Source organism: Triticum dicoccoides, chromosome 4A (assembly GCF_002162155.2).
Source record: "Triticum dicoccoides isolate Atlit2015 ecotype Zavitan chromosome 4A, WEW_v2.0, whole genome shotgun sequence".
Lineage (NCBI taxonomy): Eukaryota > Viridiplantae > Streptophyta > Magnoliopsida > Poales > Poaceae > Triticum > Triticum dicoccoides.
Window position 1 is genome coordinate 585054599 of NC_041386.1, and position 19462 is coordinate 585074060.

Below are 19462 nucleotides of genomic sequence, written 5' to 3' on the forward strand. Positions count from 1 at the left end.
CCCCTCTAACCCTCTCCCTCGCCCCCGGCGGCCACCATGGGCGCCGCCCCTCCCCGAGCCCATACACACACAGACAAGCATGATGAACACACACACACACACACACACACACGTACATATGTATGAATTAATGCATGCATATATTAGTATATACGTATTTTGTATGTTTAATTAGTTTAGATTTTTTAGATTATTATTTTTTCACTAGTATATATGTATGAATGCATGTTAGATGGATATAATTAGTGTTTAATTAGTATGGAAACTTTTTATATAATGTTGTTTTTCAGTTTTTTAATGGATGTATAAAAGTTGTGTTTTCTGTTTTTAGTGTTAGATGCTTAATTAGTATGAAATAGCATATAGAATTTTGACATATGCAATGATAGCATAATTAGTGTTATATAGAAATGTTAGAAATTTTAGTTATCAAAATCCAATCATTAAAAAAATGTTACTTTTTGCGGGCATATAGCTAGTATTTGTTGTCGATGATGCCCGGCCCGCATCCTCGCCGTCGACACGTCCGCGACGACGTCCAGCTGACCCATGTCCGGGACTGGGCTCCGCCGGGCTGGCACTGGGAGGTGCTGCCTGGAGGGGCGCGCCGCTTGATGAGGAACCCGGCCCCGGGTCCCGTCGTCGACCCTGATCTCATTTGGTGGCGTTCGCGTGGGCCAGTTTCGGTGCGGAGGGAGCCGGCTCCGCCGGAGGTGGTACGTCGTCGTGTCAGGGAGGAGGACGAGCACGTCCATCGCTACATGGTTGCGTTAGAGGGTGGCAGGTTCTCCAATAACTGGCAGTTTCTTCAGGGATCTCACTTCAGCTATGATCCTGTGAGGGTTCCTTCTCTTTGGGTGTCTACCGCCTAGCCAGTGATGTACTATTCAATATTATATATTATTCGAGACGATGTATTCGAGATTAAATCTATTATTCGAGACGATGTATTCGAGATTATATCTATTATTCGAGACAATGTATTCGAGATTATATCTATTATTCGAAACGATATATTCGAGATTATATCTATTATTCGAGACGATGTATTCGAGATTATATCTATTATTCGAGATTATACTAAATTGTTTTATATTTCTTTTGGCATAGTTAAATAAAAGCTATGGCGGACAATACCGACAGAGAGAGAGAACAGACCATGTTCGATATCATACGCGGGCCAGATGATGATCAGAATGAAGAAGATTTTGACGGCTCCGAATTTCTAAACGACACCGGAGAGGGTAATATGATATTCGATCGCGACGACCGAGAAGATGAAGTCATGAACTACGACGAAGAACATGTTGATCCTGAAACAACAAACACCGGCGAGGTATATATATTTATATAAGCAGGAATCTGGTGATCATCGCATGTTTTAAATGAGTTGAAGATATATTAACGAATCGATCTTTCTTCTTTCAGCCATCCGGATCGAGCAAATCTTCAGGCAAAAGGACGAAACGAGGCCCGAACAAAAAGTTGAAGGAGGACGTAAAGTACAATATCGAGGCATTCAAACCTAATGGCGAACCATTAGCGCCTAAGAAGATTGCGGACAAGTTCGTTCGTCAGTACGGAGTTCTTGTGAAGGACCAACTCCCGATCTCCCTTCAAGAATGGAGAAAGCCAGCAAAGCCACGTCCAAATGTTACTTTTGTCGACGAGAATCAAAAAAAACTGCTTTGGGATACTCTCATGGAACATTTCACCCTACCAGATCATTTCACAGAAGCAGATGTGCAGAAAGTCAAGGACGCTGCTTTTAGGAAGATGGCGGTTGCATTCAAGAACCACAAGAGAACGACGTGGGAGAAGTACGCCAAGGGAGGAAGGAAGACTCCAGTATCCGAGGGGATACTAGAGAATCAAAGTGCTCATTGGGACGATTTCGTGAAATTCAAGGATTCGGAATTAGCTAAGGAACGGTCGAGAATAAACAAGAAGAATGCCGAAAAAAGGATAAGTTCCATAAGCTGGGGCCAGGTGGCTACGCGGTGGCAATGCCTAAGTGGGATAAGTCTGAGAAAGAGATGGAGGATGCAAGTGTCACTCCGGTTACTAAGAGCTGGCCCCCCAGGTGCAGGACTTGGTTCTATGCGCATGGAGGGGAGTTGGACCCGAAGACAGGCAATGTTTCGACGAAGGCATGTCTGAACGGAGCCGACGATGCGCTACTTGTTGCAATAGAAGAGGCTCGATCGGGGGTGTTCCAGCCCAACAGAGAGAACGACGAGCTTACGCGTTCCCTGGGAAATCCTGAACACCCGGGAAGAACACGAGGCAAGGGCGCTATTCCGTGGTATGAGGGGTTTTCGGACTGGAACGCCGACTACAGAACCCGTGCGAGAAAGAAGATTGCGGAGGAGAAGAAGAGGAAGATGGAGGAGGAGCAGAGGAAGCGGGACTATGAACGCCTTCAAGGCCTAGAAGCAAGTCAAGCGGAATTGGCAGTTAAATTCCAGCGGCAGCAGGAGCAGATCGACTCACTTAGCCAGCAAAGGGGGTCTCAGCATCTGCAGCAGCTAGCGGATGATCCAGCATTGGATAGCACCGCCACATCCATGCCGAGAAGCAGCGTGGGTTCCGCCCCGGACGACGCAGTGCTGGATAGATACCCCGTGGATGCCATCACGAAGAACACTAACTGCGAGCTACACTTCAAAATGAAGAACATATCCATGAAGGTGGCGGACGCCGTTGCTTTTTCAAATTCCCCTGAGGCAACCTTCCGTTGCAACCCGATTCCAGCGGGCTATGCTCGTGTCTTGGTTGATGAGGTGGTGGACCCATATTCGGAGCTACAGCTTGACATTCCTGGAGGTGACGACAAGCACACATTGGGAGAGGCCATACATCATGTCATCCTATGGAGAAAGGATTGCATCATCTTTCAAAGGCCACCGACACCGCGTCACCCGACTCCTCGTCGAAGTCCGCCACCGAGTCAGCAGACTCCCGCTCCAAGTCCACCAACGCGTGAGGCCACTCCTCCTCCTCCAAGTCCGGCAAAGTGTCAGGCCACTCCTCCTCCAAGTCCGACACAGCGTCAGACGTCCACTCCTCCTCCAAGTCCGGTACAACCTCAGGCCACTCCTCCTCCAAGTCCGGCACAGCTTCAGGCCACTCCTCCTCGTCCAACTCAGCCCCGTCAGCTGTCTCCGCCGCCTCAGCAATCGCAGAAGAGACACCCCGTAGCTATGGTGCGTAGCGGTACGAGTCGAGGTCATAGTACAGGAAGTACAGGCGGAGGCAAGCGATATAAATATGGTCCAAACCTCACTACTCCTCTTCCTGTGAGGGCTTACGACAGGACCGAGGAGCAAACCAATGCCATAGTGTGGGCAGAAGTCGACGCCCATTTTGGACCGAAACCGCCACCGCCGCCAAGGGAGAAAGTGCCTGTGAAAGTAGTTGACCACTTCATTCGTATGGCTCAACCACCAGCTCCTAAGCCTGTTGACACAGACTATGAGCGCCACATCAGGAAGTTACATCGACGACATCTACAGAAGGAGGTGAGCTCGAGCTCGAGCAAACAACAAGCAGCTGTCAAAAAATGCGGGAAAACCGTTGCCCAGCTGGGAAAACAGGCGGCGCAATCGATCCCCCCGCTTGTTGTGTCGCCAACAACACGTGACAGTACGCGCGCCCAATATTATTGTGGCCAAACAGTTTACGTTCCCGAGGTGGGCGATGTGGCAATAACCCAGGAGCATATAATGCAGGCTGAAGAACTCAAGATCACTGTTGGACAACTCCTCGAGATCGAGGACATGCCTGGGATTACAGAGGAGGAAATAAAACGGAAATATGTCCGGGGCCAACCTTTGGTCGAGCCAGAAGATGTCAACAAGCTCCCAACGAGAATGTATGAATTGCATCAATGGTACATGGACATTACCAAGAGATCCAATCGAGAGTCCATCATGGTGTATGTCAAGAAGGATGATTACTACCATGAGAAAGCTGTGGCCGTTGAGTATTCTGAACTGTTTCAGTTATACAATCAAGACACACTCGACAAATCTATCGTCAGTTGCTATTGTCTGTAAGTGATTTCTTTCTGTAATTTAAGTCTCAAGCTAGCTGTATTGATCCTTTTGATCAATCATTACCTGTAATTAGCCTCACTATATTCTTTTCTGTGGTATTATGCAGGATGAAGATGTATGAAATGAGAAAAGGTGGACGCTATGGCATTGGGTTCATTGACCCAAACACCGTTAATGAATACACATGGAAAATAAACAAGCATCATGAAAAAGAGGTAGAGGACAGCATGCTAGAGTTCTTGAAGCACCTCAAATACAATGAATATATACTACTTCCTTACAACTTTCAGTGAGTCACACTTTCTTGTACTACAAATTCTCTGTTTTTGCCTACTAGCTAGCTACATGTTTTTGCTTACATATGCCCGCTTAATTAAGACATGCAAACGTGTGTGCATGCAGATTTCACTGGATCTTGTGTATCATTAAAGTTGACGCCGGAACAGTTGAAATACTGGACTCGCTACTCAAAGCAAATAGTGACTATAACATCTTGTTTGGGATAGTCAACAGGTAATTTCAATCATTATTAACTATATATCTCGGCCTATTTAGTTCGTCATTTCATGATATGAACTATTTAATAACCCCTTTATTCATTTTCTTTGTCGGCGGGCTGGGCTTGGGCAAGGTTCATCAGCGTCACGGAAGGCGAATGAAAACCACAGCTGAAATGGTTTCGACCCAAGGTAAGTAATTAAGTAGTACTAGCTAGCTAGCTAGCTAGCTGCCATCTCTTTAATTATCATGCTTGATTAATTATTATCTGATCAAATTAAATTTCATTCTCGTAATAAAGGCCCTGAAGCAGGCGCAGGGGACTGATCTGTGTGCATTCTGCGTTTGCGAAAACATTCGCATGATGGCGTCCGAAAGAAGCAGATCTTAAAGACAGGAATGGGTACGCTTGTCAGAACACTATTCACAATTTTTACACCATTATCGATATCTAGTCACACAACTAATACACATGCATATTGATCTCCTTCTTAACAGTTCAAAGAGGTGCGGGACAAACTCCTACAAACGGAGCGCGTAGAAGCACTTCAAGAGGAAATAGCGGGATTTTTGCTCGACCAGGTCATAAATCCGAAGGGAGAATACTATTACCCGCTACCGCCCCCATCGACCAGGTCATGAACCACTTCCAATTGTCATCGTGCTCCGAAAGCACCAATTAGGCTAATACCACTGGCTCCGAAGGCAACATGCATATGTAGGAGAAATTGTATATAGCTATACATGTGTGTATGTGTGAATTAATATGGTTTGTGAGACATTGATGATATATATATATATATATATATGCATAACATATACAATGTGTAGTACCGTAAAATACTAGCAAACGAAAAAGAATTAAAATGGAAAACACAAAATTAAATGAAAAAGAAATCATAAAACCAAAAAAATCCCAAACATTTTAGTACCGGTTGGTGTTACCAACCGGTACTAAAGGGCTCCCGGCCCCCGGAGCTGGCTCGTGCCACGTGGTTGCCCTTTAGCACCGGTTCGTGCTGAACCGGTACTAAAGGGGGGGGGCCTTTAGTGCCGAAACTTTAGTGCCGGTTCCTAAACCGGCACTAAAGGGCCTTACGAACCGGTGCTATTGCCCGGTTCTACACTAGTGGATGCTGCAACCGACGAGGCTCGGACAGGAACTCGTAGGATGCTATCCACCGTTGGGCTTGGACAAGCGAGTGCGATGTGTGTTGCTATTTCAACCTTTGTTTATTTTTTAACACGGTAGAGATATAGACTTTCATCCATACGTACACTCATCTTTATGCATGCATGCACACATGTCTTATTTCTATGAGCACCATCGTGAGACTGAGTTAGCATATCATCTTGAGATTGACGAAGTCGCCACTGAGCCATCGTAGTCAACGAAAACATCTCCTTTCATTGAACACACATTATCGGATTGCCTAAAATAAGTCAAAGAAAATACAAACGCCAGTATCAAGTCTAGGATTTAAGCCTTGATGGGCTGAGATATAGCCCTCCTAACCATACAGTCATAGGTTGGTTTCCTATTTCAACCTTTGCTAATTGGTCCAGCCCAACCAGCAACGTGCAACGCAGCCGTTGGGTGGTCGCGAACTTGACTTATCCGCCGGTTTATCTCTAGTTCTGTATTCACTGAAGAGAGAGAGATCTGCTAATTAGTGTTTAGCGTATAGCATGATTGTACCAACCCTGAACTGAACCTGGCTCCGGTCTCTTTCAAATAGTTTCCTGATTCGTTTCTCGATGACTTGTTGCCAATAATATATTGCACGTTCACGAAGAGAAGGGATTCTCATTGGCTAGTCTACAAGTGAAGCACGCGCCTGATCGATCAGTGAGCAAATCAACGACTGATCATCACAGTTTAAAAATTCACGAGACGCCAGCGAAACAACGAAAACGTGCTTGTCAGTGACAATCAACGAGCCTGTTGTGTTGAGTCAGACTTTCTTTCTGACTGATGATCCATCCAGCGCATGTCAAACATCATTATATGTGTCACGAGATATATGTTCGGTACATATTAGAGATAAGGCTAGGAGGTAGTTGTATGAGACATTCTTATAACCATCTCCCTCTTTCTTATTTCTCAAGATGTATCTTAGATTCTCCCTTATCACTCTCTCAAACCGCATGTGTAAAGCCATCTAGGGTTTTGGCTCCCCTACTATATAACATGGACATGTCGCCCTCGACAAGGGTAAGACGTTTACCGCTCGCACATGGTAATCAGAGCCCCTCTTCTTCAACTCATCTAGCTACCAGAACCACCTGTGTCGAAGCCGCACCATGTCTTCCTCCTCTGGCGCTTCCTCCCTGCCTAGTCTCAATGGACAGGTCACCGAGAAGCTATCCCGCATGAAATACGTGCTATGGCGCACGCCGATCATACCCCAACTGCGTGGCGCCGGGGTCTTCGGCTACGTCGACGGCACCCAGCCGGAGCCGGCAAAGCTCCTCGTCACCACCAAGGAAGGCAATGAGACTTCAACGCCCAACCCTCTCCATCCAATCTGGGTCCGGGACGACCAGCAGGTCCTTGGCTACCTGCTGAGCAACCTCACAAAGGAGGTGCTCCTCACAGTGACCACGGTCACCACGCCGTCGTGCTGACGAAACTCTCCCTCAACACTCGGCTGGATCGGAGTTCGAGGGACGTCATCGGGCTGAACGTGTGCTGAACTCGAAGGTGTCGTGCGTTCGGTACTTGACCGGTCGGATCGTGAAGACGTACGACTACATCAACCGCGTTGTGCTAATGCTTCCGCTTTCGGTCTAGAAGGTACGTGGACAACACTCTCCCCTCTCGTTGCTATGCGTCACCATGATCTTGCGTGTGCGTAGGAATTTTTTTGAAATTACTACGTTCCCCAACAGCTTTGCTAGCTCGACAAGCTTGGCGTTTGATCTCTAAAACGGATAGTTTGTGTGCACAAGTTTTAAAGGCTATATACTACCCGGATGGTAATTTTGAGGACACCGTTTTTTCAGGCAATGCGTCATCTTCCTGGCATGCCATTAGTTATGGTCTTGATCTTTTGAAGACAGGACTCATCTGGCGGGTGGGTAACGGACAGAGTATTCGAGTTTGGCGAGATAGTTGGATTCCACTCCCTACTCCTATAAACCCATCACGTCTCAAGGGAGGTGCAGAATTCGTTTTGTCTCGGAATTACTTAACGATAATGGCTCGTGGAATCGGGCTTTACTGCAAAACTACTTTGTACCGGCGGACGTAGCAGAGATAATAAAGATTAGGGCCTGCCTCGCCCAGGTTGGATGATGACACCTTGGCATGGGGTCCTGACAAATACGGTATATTTACAGTAAAAAGTGCTTATCAACTAGGCTTTGATGAAGCGCATAGGGGGTCAGCAACAGGCTCCAGCTACAGACCAGATGGGCGTCGTTCTTGCCGGCAACTAATCTGGTCATCGGATGTTCCCCAAACAGTTCGCAACTTTGCATGACGAGTTGCTACTAATTCATTGCCAACCTGGAAGAATAAATATGTTCGTGGAATTGAGACTAGCGAAGTTTGTCCTATATGTGCAACTGAAACTGAAGATAGTTTTCATACCCTTTGCCGATGCACCTTTTCACGTGTACTATGGGATACAATGGCTGGAGTTTGGACATTGCCAAGTATTTCTACGATGCTCAATACTGGTGCGTTAGAACCTCTTCCGGAAATTGAACGTTCTATGCTTCTCATGTTGTTATGGCGGGCTTGGCATATCCGGAATGAGGTGGTACATAATAAACCTCCACCGCCCATGGAAGCTTCTAGTCGTTTCTTGGTGAGTTACCTTGACTCCCTTATTAGCATTAAGACAGATCTCCCTTTAGATAAAAGCAAGGGAAAATCGATCATCACATATGATACAGGCACCAATAGACCGCATGTGTTCATAAGTACTGTACCCACATGGAGAGCTCCAATTGTTGGCTGGGTAAATTTATGTACTGATGGCTCATTTGCGGACGATGATTCAGCAGGTGCCGGTGTGGTTTTGAGAGATGATAAAGGTGCTATTATTTTCTCATCATGCAGGCAACCTTTCTCTTGTTGTGAATCCCTCGAAGCTGAACTATGTGCGTGTATGGAGGATCTGTCATTGGCTATCCAGAGAACTGAGCTTCCAGTTGCAATCGAGATGGACTCCCTTATTGCAGTGAAGATGATCCAGGCAAAAGAGGTGGATAGATCAATCTATGCATCGCTTATCAAGGAGATTAGATAACTTATGTGCATTCATGAATCGTGTATCACTCATATCGTTCGTAGCTAAAATAAGGTTAGTGATAGTTTAGCTAAGTTTGCTCGCTTAGAAGGTAGATTTTCGAATTGAGTAATACATTTTTCACCCATAAAAAAGCGAAACGTGCTGATTTGCACATATTTCCCACGTTTTCCATAAGCAGAATGGCATACATCCGACCAATGCATGGATAAACTCTTTGTCAATACAGGCCTTGTGTTTTCTACTAAAAAAAGAAGGGAGTTATTGGAATTAATGGTGCCAGAACAGAGCAATAAACCTCCTCCATTTTTCACCATATGCATGTTATTACCCGTCGCATGTTATATAATTGGGTGATCTGATCTGATCCGCGGTAACATTGTCAATTTGGCATTAGCAAGCAAGCAACCAAGAACCAACCATGTCCATGGGCAATGTCTTGCTCGTGCCCTACCCGTGCCAAAGCCACATAAACCCCATGCTACAGTTCGCCAAGAGGCTGGCGTCCAAGGGCGTGCCCGCCGCCCTCGTCGTCACCCGCTTCATCGCCAGAACTGTCCGGTTCGATGCCGGCCCGGTGCGCGTCGAGTCCATCTCCGATGGCCACGATGAGGGCGGCCTCCCGTCGGCGGCAAGCGTCGGCGAGTATGTGGAGAGGCTGGAGTCCAGTGGGTCGGCGTCCTTGGCCGCGCTCATCGAGGAAGGCCACTTCACGCATGTGGTGTACGGCTCGTTCATGCACTGGGTGGCGCGCACAGCATGGGGGCTGGGTCTGCCGACCGTACCCTTCTCCACCCAGTCGTGCGCGGCGAGCGCCGTGTACTACTACATCAACTCCGGGCTGCTGGACGCGCCGCCGCCGGGAGACAACGCGGGGGTCAGGAGCGAGCCATTCGCCGGGTTGCCGGGGCTGGAGAGGTCGGAGTTCCCGTCCTTCGTGTTCCATGACGCGCCGTACCCGGCGCTCACCGCCCCCGCGCTCGCCCAGTTCGCTGATCGAGACGTGGGGGGCTGGGTTCTCGTCAACTCGTTCGATGAGTTGGAGTATGAGGTAGTAAGATCGAGAAACTTTTTTGGTTCCAAATGCTGATGTTTTTATCCAAAAAAAAAAGATATTCATTAGTTGCATATTGAAGTTCAGATCAAGGAACATGATCCGTGAAAATTGAACTTTCGATTTGTGAGATTTCATTCCTAGCTCCATATTAAGTTGAGCCACCCTGAAAAAGTTTCCGGAAAGAGCGAAACTGCACGTGGGGAAATTTTGAATGAAAATTTAGAAACTTCTACAGGTTCCATCTTTCTATTTATTCTGGGTTTTCCTTCTTTTTGAGTTTTGTTTTACCATTTTTTAGAAACTTTTGAGTTTTTTCTTTTCTTTTTGAGATGGATCTTAGACATATTTGATGGGCTTAAAATGAGTCACATGAGTTGGGCTTAAAGTGGGTTGGTGTTTCTTTCTGTTGTCAGGTTCTGGATGGGCTGAAGCGCCACTTCAAGGTCCGAACCATAGGGCCGTGCGTTCCTCTGCCGGCCGCCGATGATTCCGGGGACGTCGACCGCTTCACCTACGGCGCCAACCTGCTCGACCCGGAGGACACCTGCATCAAGTGGCTGGACGCCAGGTCGTCGCGCTCCGTCGTCTACGTCTCCTTCGGCAGCAACGCGTCCATCGGCGCCTCCCAGATGGAGGAGCTGGCCCGCGGCCCCCTGGCGGCTGGCAAGCCGTTCCTGTGGGTCGTCAGGGCCGGCGAGGAGGCGCAGCTCCCGCGCCACCTGCTGGACGCGGCGACGGCGTCGGGCGACGCGCTCGTCGTGCGCTGGAGCCCGCAGCTGGACGTCCTGGCGCACCGCGCCGTGGGCTGCTTCGTCACGCACTGCGGCTGGAACTCCACGCTGGAGGCGCTCGGCTTCGGGGTGCCGATGGCGGCGCTGCCGCTGTGGACCGACCAGCCGATCAACGCCCGGCTCATCGAGGAGGCGTGGGGCGCCGGCGTGCGCGCGCGCCGCGACGCGTCCGCGGGGGTGTTCCCGCGAGGCGAGATCGAGCAGTGCGTGCGCGCCGTCATGGAATACGAGGACGGCAGGGCGGCTTCCGCCCGCGCGGCGGCACGGCGTCTGGGAGACGCGGCGCGGGTGGTGATCGCGCCCGGCGGCGCCTCCGACAAGAAACTGGGGGATTTCTTGGAGTTCGTGTGCGCCGTCATGGACGATGGTGCCACGGAGTTCGAACCTTCCCCGCGCGAGGCCGCGCGTCGGTGGAGCGAGGCCGCACGCGCCGCGGTCGCGCCCGGCGGCAGCTCCGACCAGAACCTGGACGAGTTCGTGGACTATCCGCGGGCTAGCGCCGGGGAGAAGTGAAGAAAGTCTCACTGTATCTGGCATGCATGGTCTCGTCTCGTCGATCTGCATCACTTCGTCGTGGTGTGGTTTCGCTGGAGCTTTTGCATGGAGTCCTTGCTTGCTTCTCGGGGGGCAGGAGCATATGTGCGTCCGGGCCCTTTCTGTCTAGCCCTTCAATTTCCGCATCGTGATTCATGCAAGTAGTTTTTTTTTAACTTCAAACTTTGCAGCGCAACAAAGCCTTCTAACTAGAATGTGGGATGAAACTTTGCGATTTTTTCGTCAATCATAAATATACAAAATGAGACATGTTTGATTAAATTATCTTTGTTAGTATTTACTAGCAGATATGCCCGTGGGTTGCAACGTGAGAAAACAATCAGATTATGCAGATGTGGTAGAGATAAAAAAAGTCAAATCAAATGTCAAGATGAGATAAGGACTTTTAAATGTCATTTCACAAACTATGTCTTAATGATGTCATGATGAGATAATGGACTTTTAAAAAGTCATTTTAAAAACTGAAAATGTGATGGTCTCATAACGATTTGATTTTGTAAGGAGCCACAACGAAATATATTTTTTTGACTGAGCAAACTGCATTTGATGGACCATGCCTGAGCTAGATTGATGAATAATGTGTCTCGCCTTGACTTAGCGTAACGGTGTTTTCCATAACCTGTAAAATTGTGATACGAGAATATACATAGTTATGTATGGAGGCAAAATAAACATTTAGTCATTTTTATATAGCTTATAGAAACGAACCCATAGTAAGTTGTGTGAATATTTTGGGGCGCGAATACGGAAACATTTTTCTAACCCGACGCACGGGGGACTAAATAAAATCGTAACACAACCTCTACAGATCCCCTAATAAAACCTCTACGTACGCGGCGGTTTATTTTGTTCGTTATTTATGGATCTGTTTTAATTTTTATGAATATTTTCAAAAATTTCATGGTCATTTTTTTAAATAACCGAATATGTTTTGAATACGCGATCATTTTTTAAAAATCATGTATACTTTTTATTTCACAGGCATTGTTTATTTCACTTACATTTTTTTGAAATCATGTAATTTATTTATAATAGGTGAACAGTTTTTTGAAATCATGAACATTTTACGATTTTTCCATGGAATTTTCAAAACTCACAACTTTTTTGTGAATATTTTCAAAATTTCATTGCCATTTTTTTCAAATTACCGAATATGTTTTGAATACACGATCATTTTTTAAAAAATCATGAACATTTTTTATTTCACAGAAATTGTTTATTTCACTTTTTTAAATCATGTAATTTCTTTATAATATGTGAACAGTTTTTATAAATCATGAACATTTTATGATTTCTTGATAAAAAAATTGAAAACTCGTAACTTAAAAAAATGATTTTTGGAAATCCCCAATTAATTTAAAAAGGAAAACAAAAAACAAAAATGATAAAGGAAAAACAAAAAAATAAAAATAGGGGCGTCACGACCGGGCCATTACCATGCGGGGAGTATGAGATGTGAAGAAAAAAGGGGAGGAGTACCACGGATCAAACCCCGCTCTCCCGTGTAGAAGACCAGCACCTTAGCCACTGCGCTGTTTCGGTGCTCACTTCATATAAGTGTATCAGCGTATCTGAAACGAACCTGGCGTGTTTTTGAAAAACGAATCGTTTTCTTAATTTATAGGTGGCATAGTGGGTAATATTTTGTAACTTCGGGAACAATTTCAATGACGGTCGACCAGAAGCAATAACCCTTTTATTATTTTATATATATATATATATATATAGGGAGAGACGTTGGACCAAAAAATCTGAAAGTTTTATCCCACATTTCTAGGTAGAAAGCTTTGTTGTGCTGCAAAGTTTGAAGTACAAGACATGTTTTATATGTGAGAAACAAAAAAAAATAGAAATTTACATGTAGTAAGTTGGTTGTGTAGCGCAGATCTCAAAGTAACATTGAGCGGCTAGGATAGCGAGGCCAGGGTGCATATGCTCAAAAATCTACATTCGTTGTGTGTCGCTATAATCCACTCCATCTGTTCCATATTAATTGTCGTTCAAACGGATGTATGTAGCACCGAAGTACATCTAGATACATTTATTTCAGAAACAACTAACATGGAACGGAGAAGGGTGGTTAGGGTCTAAAGCATCTTTCCCCCGTTGTTTAAGCAGAAACGGTGTATATCCCCCAGCGGATCCGAGCCTCCAATTTCGTTGCTTGAAGCCATTTCACGGCTTGGATTGGAGAACCACAATTCGAAAAGCAAACCCAACCAAGTTGACCAAAGGCCATAAAACCCAAACCCATCCGGACTCTTCGAGAGAGAGACGAAAAATAAACGCAGTATTTCTGAGTTTTCCTCTCCCTCCCCCCTCCCCCGATGCCGCCCATCTCCCTCCTCCCCCTCCTCCTCCTCCTCCTCGCCGGCGCGGCGGCGGCGGCGGCGCCGGCCGAGCCCCCGACCCCGACCCCGACTCCCGCGCCGGGGAGGAACAAGACCATCTACGAGCTCCTCCCGCTCTTCGGCCTCCCCCCGGGCGTCTTCCCGGCCAACGTCACCGCCTTCTCGCTCGCCGGCAACGGCAGCCTCGCCGTCGACCTCGCGGGCCCCTGCTACGTCCACTTCGAGTACCTCACCTACTTCGAGCCCCGCGTCACGGGCGTGCTCCGCTACGGCTCCCTCACCCAGCTGGAGGGCGTGCAGGTCCGCCGCTTCCTCGTCTGGTTCAGCGTCGTCCGCGTCAAGGTCGACCTGCCCCCGCCCCCGCGCTTCGTCTACCTCGACATCGGCTGGATCACCCGCAAGCTGCCCGCCGCCGACTTCCAGTCCGTCCACGCCTGCGAGGCCGGCAAGCGGAGGAGGCGGTGCCGCCTCTCCTCCGCGCTCGCCGCCGCCGCCGCTTGGTTCCAGGTCCGATGCACTCCGCCCCTCTGCTCCGTTGAGCTGTTTGATTGAATTCCACGGGTTGCTGAATTTTGGTTTACTGGATGGATACTAGCACTCTTAGTTGGTAATTTTAGTCCCGATTATTAGATCATAAATTGAGCCATCGATTCATCTTAGTAGCACTCTTAGTTTTGTGGGCGACTTGTGATCTTTCCAGAGGCTTACTCCAGTGGTAGTTGGCTTTGACTAGATGTACATTTCTTAGGTACTGCGTAACGCTGAAGGAGGAACGAGCTGATAGTCGCCTCCTCTGTTCAGATTTTACATGGAAAACGATAGATGGGACATAATTAATTGCAGATTAGCATGTGTGGTTGCATCCTCATCCTGTGCAAGTTTTCTAGAGTGACAGTTGGTTCTGAGTAACTGTACATTTCTAGAGGCTTACTCTCGTGTTGGTTCGGAGTAACTGTATATTTCTGAGGTACTGTGTAATGCTGATTGGGAAACAAGCTGACTGATAACATAATTAATTGCAGATGAGCATGTGTGTTTGCACAAATTGACCTATCAGTTCACCGTAGCACTCTTTGGCTTTGTGGAGGACTTGTGTTCTTTCTGGAGGCTCACTCCAGTGGTAGTTGGCTTTGACTAACTGTACATTTCTGAGGCACTGTGTATTGCTGTTCGGGAAACAGGCTGATAGTTGCCTCATGTGTTCAAGTTTTACATGGAAAACGAAAGATGGGACATATTTGATTGCAGATTAGCATATGTGTTTGCATCCTGTGCAACTTCTCTAGAGTGGTCATAAACTAGATATCCTATATTGAGAGACGTGTTACACATTTACTTGAAAAGGAGAAAACATACGGTAATACAGAACCAGTAAGCAAGGTTGATTGCTGGTAGAGATGTCAATGAAGTGCAATAAGCAGGTTGACATTCGTGTCAGAGCCATTTTTGAACTGTGTATCTTCAATGGTGTTACTGGTTAATATTACTAATAGAAAATTGGCTTGGTACCATCTCAATGATGTGTAGACTGGAAAACACCACTTGAATATGAGATAGGTTGTAGGGCCCAGGGATGCTTGGTTAATATTACTCTTAGTTTTGTGGACGACTTGTGTCAGGCTTATTCCAGTGGTAGTTGGCTTGGACTAACTGTACATTTCTGAGGTACTGCATATTGCTGATTGGGAAACAGGCTGATAGGATTTTAAATGGAAAACGAAAGATAGGGACATAATTAATTGCAGGTTGGCATATGTGATTGCATCCTGTGCAACTTTTGTAGAGTGGTCATAAACAGGATATATTCTATATTGAGATGTGTTACACATTTACTGATAGAGATATCAATGGAGTGCAATAAGCAAGTTGACATTCATGTTAGTCTTCTGTTTGTGGCGTTGTGCCATTCTTGAACTGTGTATCCTCAATGGTGTTGATGGCTAATACTACTGATTGATAATTAGCTTTGTCTACCATCTCAAAGATTGGTATAGACTGAAAAGCGCCATTCAAATACGAGGATAGCTTGTAGGGCCAGGGATACATGGGAGTGAAATGTCTCCAACTAGACGATATTTGCGATGGTATTGAGAAATGCCACCGTAATAGCAACCATATACTAGATGATTATTTTGCTATTTACCCTCCGGCCAAAGTTAAATTCTAGAGGTTCACTCTAGTCGTAGTTGGCTTTGACTAACTGTACATTTCTGAGGCATTGTGTATTGTTGTTCAGGAAACAAGCTGATAGTTGCCTCATGTGTTCAAGTTTTACATGGAAAACGAAAGATGGTACATATTTAATTGCAGATTAGCATATGTGCTTGCATCCTGTGCAACTTTTTTGGAGTGGTCATAAACTGAATATCCTATATCTGGAGGTGTGTTACACATTTGCTTGAAAAGGAAAACACATACGGTAACACAGAACCAGTAAGCTAGGTTGATTGCTGCTAGAGATGCCAATGAAGTGCAATAAGCAGGTTGGCATTCACGCCAGTCATTTGTTTGTGGCATTGTGCCATTCTTGAACTGTGTATCCTCAGTGGCGTTACTGGTTAATATTACTGGTAGAGAATTAGCTTTGTACCATCTCAAAGGTGTGTATAACTTGGGGAAAAACAGTTGAATATGAGGATGGTTTGTAGGGCCCAGGGATACATGGCATTGAAACGTTTCCAACTAGACGATCTTTGTGATGCTATTAAGAAATTGCCGCCATATAATACTAATCATATATGATTACTTTGTTCTTTACTTACCCTCTGGCAAATTTAAATTCGGGGTTGGTCAGTGTGTGCACTTCTCTTTGACCAGACATATCATTATCCAAGTGGCGTGAAAATAGCTACACTTCTTGTCACATCATTTCCTGAATTTGACTTGTGTGCACTAATTTTATTTCAAAAATGTTGCACATGGCCTGTAGATAATGCGGTTGGTTGTACTTGTACATCAAAGAAGTAATCAGAAATATGTCTTTATCGCGGTACCAGAGTTTCAATGTTGTAGCTGTCTACTGCATTAACTTCCTGTTTCTAAATATTGTCATGAACCTTGCAGGACTTGTTTGCCCAATTTTAGGGGATGCAGAAGGTCTAATTTTGTGGCAGCATCACACGAGGTAAATGCAGACATTTACTCTCTTTTCCCGCACCCTTTAGTACAACCATGTAGATGTTCCAATCATCCGTGTTCATGCATTTTGATTTCCGTGGACTGTGTTCTGTGAGGCACACGTAGTTTGGGAGTATGCATGTGGCTATGGATCTATTGCTATGACTGAAAAAACATTTTTAAATTGAGCAAAAAAAATATTCAGAGGCATTTGTTTTGTTTTAGCTGTTTCAAACTACAGAGAACCTTGCAGATTTGCTGGACTCCGTTTCCTCTTGGAAGTCTCCTCATTATGCATTCTTGATCTGATACTCCTAATATAGGGCCTTGCATGTTCAGTTTAGGTAGCATGCCTTCTTATACTGTCACCTCAAAATAACAAGCATAAAACTGGTCATTTCCTCTTCTCGACAAATAACGAGTCTGGATATAATTTATTATCCAAAACCTTGCCGATAATAGTGTTGGAAATATGCCCTAGAGGCAATAATAAAAGTATTATTATTATATTTCCTTGTTCATGATAATTGTCTTTTATTCATGCTATAACTGTATTATCCGGAAATCGTAATACACGTGTGAATACATAGACCATAATATGTCCCTAGTGAGCCTCTAGTTGACTAGCTCGTTGTGATCAACAGATAGTCATGGTTTCCTGGCTATGGACATTGGATGTCGTTGATAACGGGATCACATCATTAGGAGAATGATGTGATGGACAAGACCCAATCCTAAGATTAGCACAAAGATCGTGTAGTTCGTTTGCTAGAGCTTTGCCAATGTCAAGTATCTCTTCCTTTGACCATGAGATCGTGTAACTCCTGGATATCGTAGGAGTGCTTTGGGTGTATCAAACGTCACAACGTAACTAGGTGACTATAAAGGTGCACTACACGTATCTCCGAAAGTATCTATTGTTTTATGCGGATCGAGACTGGGATTTGTCACTCCGTGTAAACGGAGAGGTATCTCTGGGCCCACTCGGTAGGACATCATCATATGCGCAATGTGACCAAGGAGTTGATCACGGGATGATGTGTTACGGAACGAGTAAAGTGACTTGCCGGTAACGAGATTGAACAAGGTATTGGATACCGACGATCGAATCTCGGGCAAGTAAAATACCGCTAGACAAAGGGAATTGTATACGGGATCGATTGAGTCCTTGACATCGTGGTTCATCCGATGAGATCATAGTGGAACATGTGGGAGCCAACATGGGTATCCAGATCCCGCTGTTGGTTATTGACCGGAGAACGTCTCGGTCATGTCTGCATGTCTCCCGAACCCGTAGGGTCTACACACTTAAGGTTCGATGACGCTAGGGTTATAAAGGAAGCTTGTATGTGGTTACCGAATGTTGTTCGGAGTTCCGGATGAGATCCCGGACGTCACGAGGAGTTCCGGAATGGTCCGGAGGTAAAGATTTATATATAGGAAGTCCTGTTTCGGCCATCGGGACAAGTTTCGGAGTCATCGGTATTGTCCCGGGACCATCGGAAGGGTCCCGAGGGCCCACCGGGTGGGGCCACCTGCCCCGGGGGGCCACATGGGCTGAAGTGGGAAGGGATCCAGCCCAAAGTGGGCTGGGGCGCCACTTCCCTCATGGCCCATGCGCCTAGGGTCAAAGGGGAACCCTAAGGAAGAGTCCTAGGAGGGGAAGGCACCTCCTAGGTGCCTTGGGGGGGAGGGAATCCTCCCTTGGCCGCCGCCCCTTTCCCATCTGGAGGCTGGCCGCCGCCCCTTGGGGTGGGAAACCCTAAAGGGGGCGCAGCCCTCCCCTTCCCCTATATATATGAGGCCTAGGGGCTGCCCATAACACGCGATTTGATCTCTCGTTGGTGCAGCCCTGCCCCTCTCCCTCCTCCTCCTCTCCCATGGTGCTTGGCGAAGCCCTGCTGGATTGCCACGCTCCTTCACCACCACCACGCCGTTGTGCTGCTGTTGGATGGAGTCTTCCTCAACCTCTCCCTCTCTCCTTGCTGGATCAAGGCGTGGGAGATGTCACCGGGCTGTACGTGTGTTGAACGCGGAGGTGCTGTCCGTTCGGCACTAGGATCATCGGTGATCTGAATCACGACGAGTACGACTCCATCAACCCCGTTCACTTGAACGCTTTCGCTTAGCGATCTACAAGGGTATGTAGATGCACTCCCCTTTCTACTCGTTGCTAGTCTCTCCATAGATAGATCTTGGTGTTACGTAGGAAAATTTTTGAATTTCTGCTACGTTCCCCAACAGTGGCATCATGAGCTAGGTCTATTGCGTAGATTCTTTGCACGAGTAGAACACAAAGTAGTTGTGGGCATTGATGTTGTTCAATATGCTTACCGTTACTAGTTCAATCTTGTTTCGACGGTATTGTGGGATGAAGCGGCCCGGACCGACCTTACACGTACTCTTACGTGAGACAGGTTCCACCGATTGACATGCACTTGGTGCATAAGGTGGCTAGCGGGTGCCAGTCTCTCCCACTTTAGTCGGAACGGATTCGATGAAAAGGGTCCTTATGAAGGGTAAATAGCAATTGGCATATCACGTTGTGGTCTTGCGTAGGTAAGAAACGTTCTTGCTAGAAACCCATAGCAGCCACGTAAAACATGCAACAACAATTAGAGGACGTCTAACTTGTTTTTGCAGGGTATGCTATGTGATGTGATATGGCCAAGAAGAATGTGATGAATGATATGTGATGTATGAGATTGATCATGTTCTTGTAATAGGATTCACGACTTGCATGTCGATGAGTATGACAACCGGCAGGAGCCATAGG

The 19462-nt window shown here is 46.5% G+C and overlaps 2 protein-coding genes across 2 annotated transcripts in view; both read left to right on the forward strand.

The window, feature by feature from the left end:
• Nucleotides 1-9236: 9236 nt before the first annotated feature.
• Nucleotides 9237-11353, forward strand: LOC119283702 (indole-3-acetate beta-glucosyltransferase-like). Its single transcript, XM_037563139.1, has 3 exons — nt 9237-9866; nt 10286-10924; nt 11063-11353. The coding sequence occupies exons 1-3, from the start codon at nt 9237-9239 to the stop codon at nt 11174-11176; spliced, it is 1383 nt and encodes a 460-aa protein (XP_037419036.1). The 3' UTR covers nt 11177-11353.
• Nucleotides 11354-13521: 2168 nt separating this feature from the next.
• LOC119287004 overlaps nt 13522-19462 on the forward strand; it is a 13162-nt gene continuing 7221 nt past the window's right edge. Inside the window, exons 1-2 of the mRNA XM_037566479.1 lie at nt 13522-14076; nt 16633-16693. Of these exons, the coding sequence (XP_037422376.1) occupies nt 13546-14076; nt 16633-16653 (552 nt within the window). The 5' untranslated portion in view covers nt 13522-13545 and the 3' untranslated portion in view covers nt 16654-16693. The remainder of the gene's footprint in view (nt 14077-16632; nt 16694-19462) is intronic.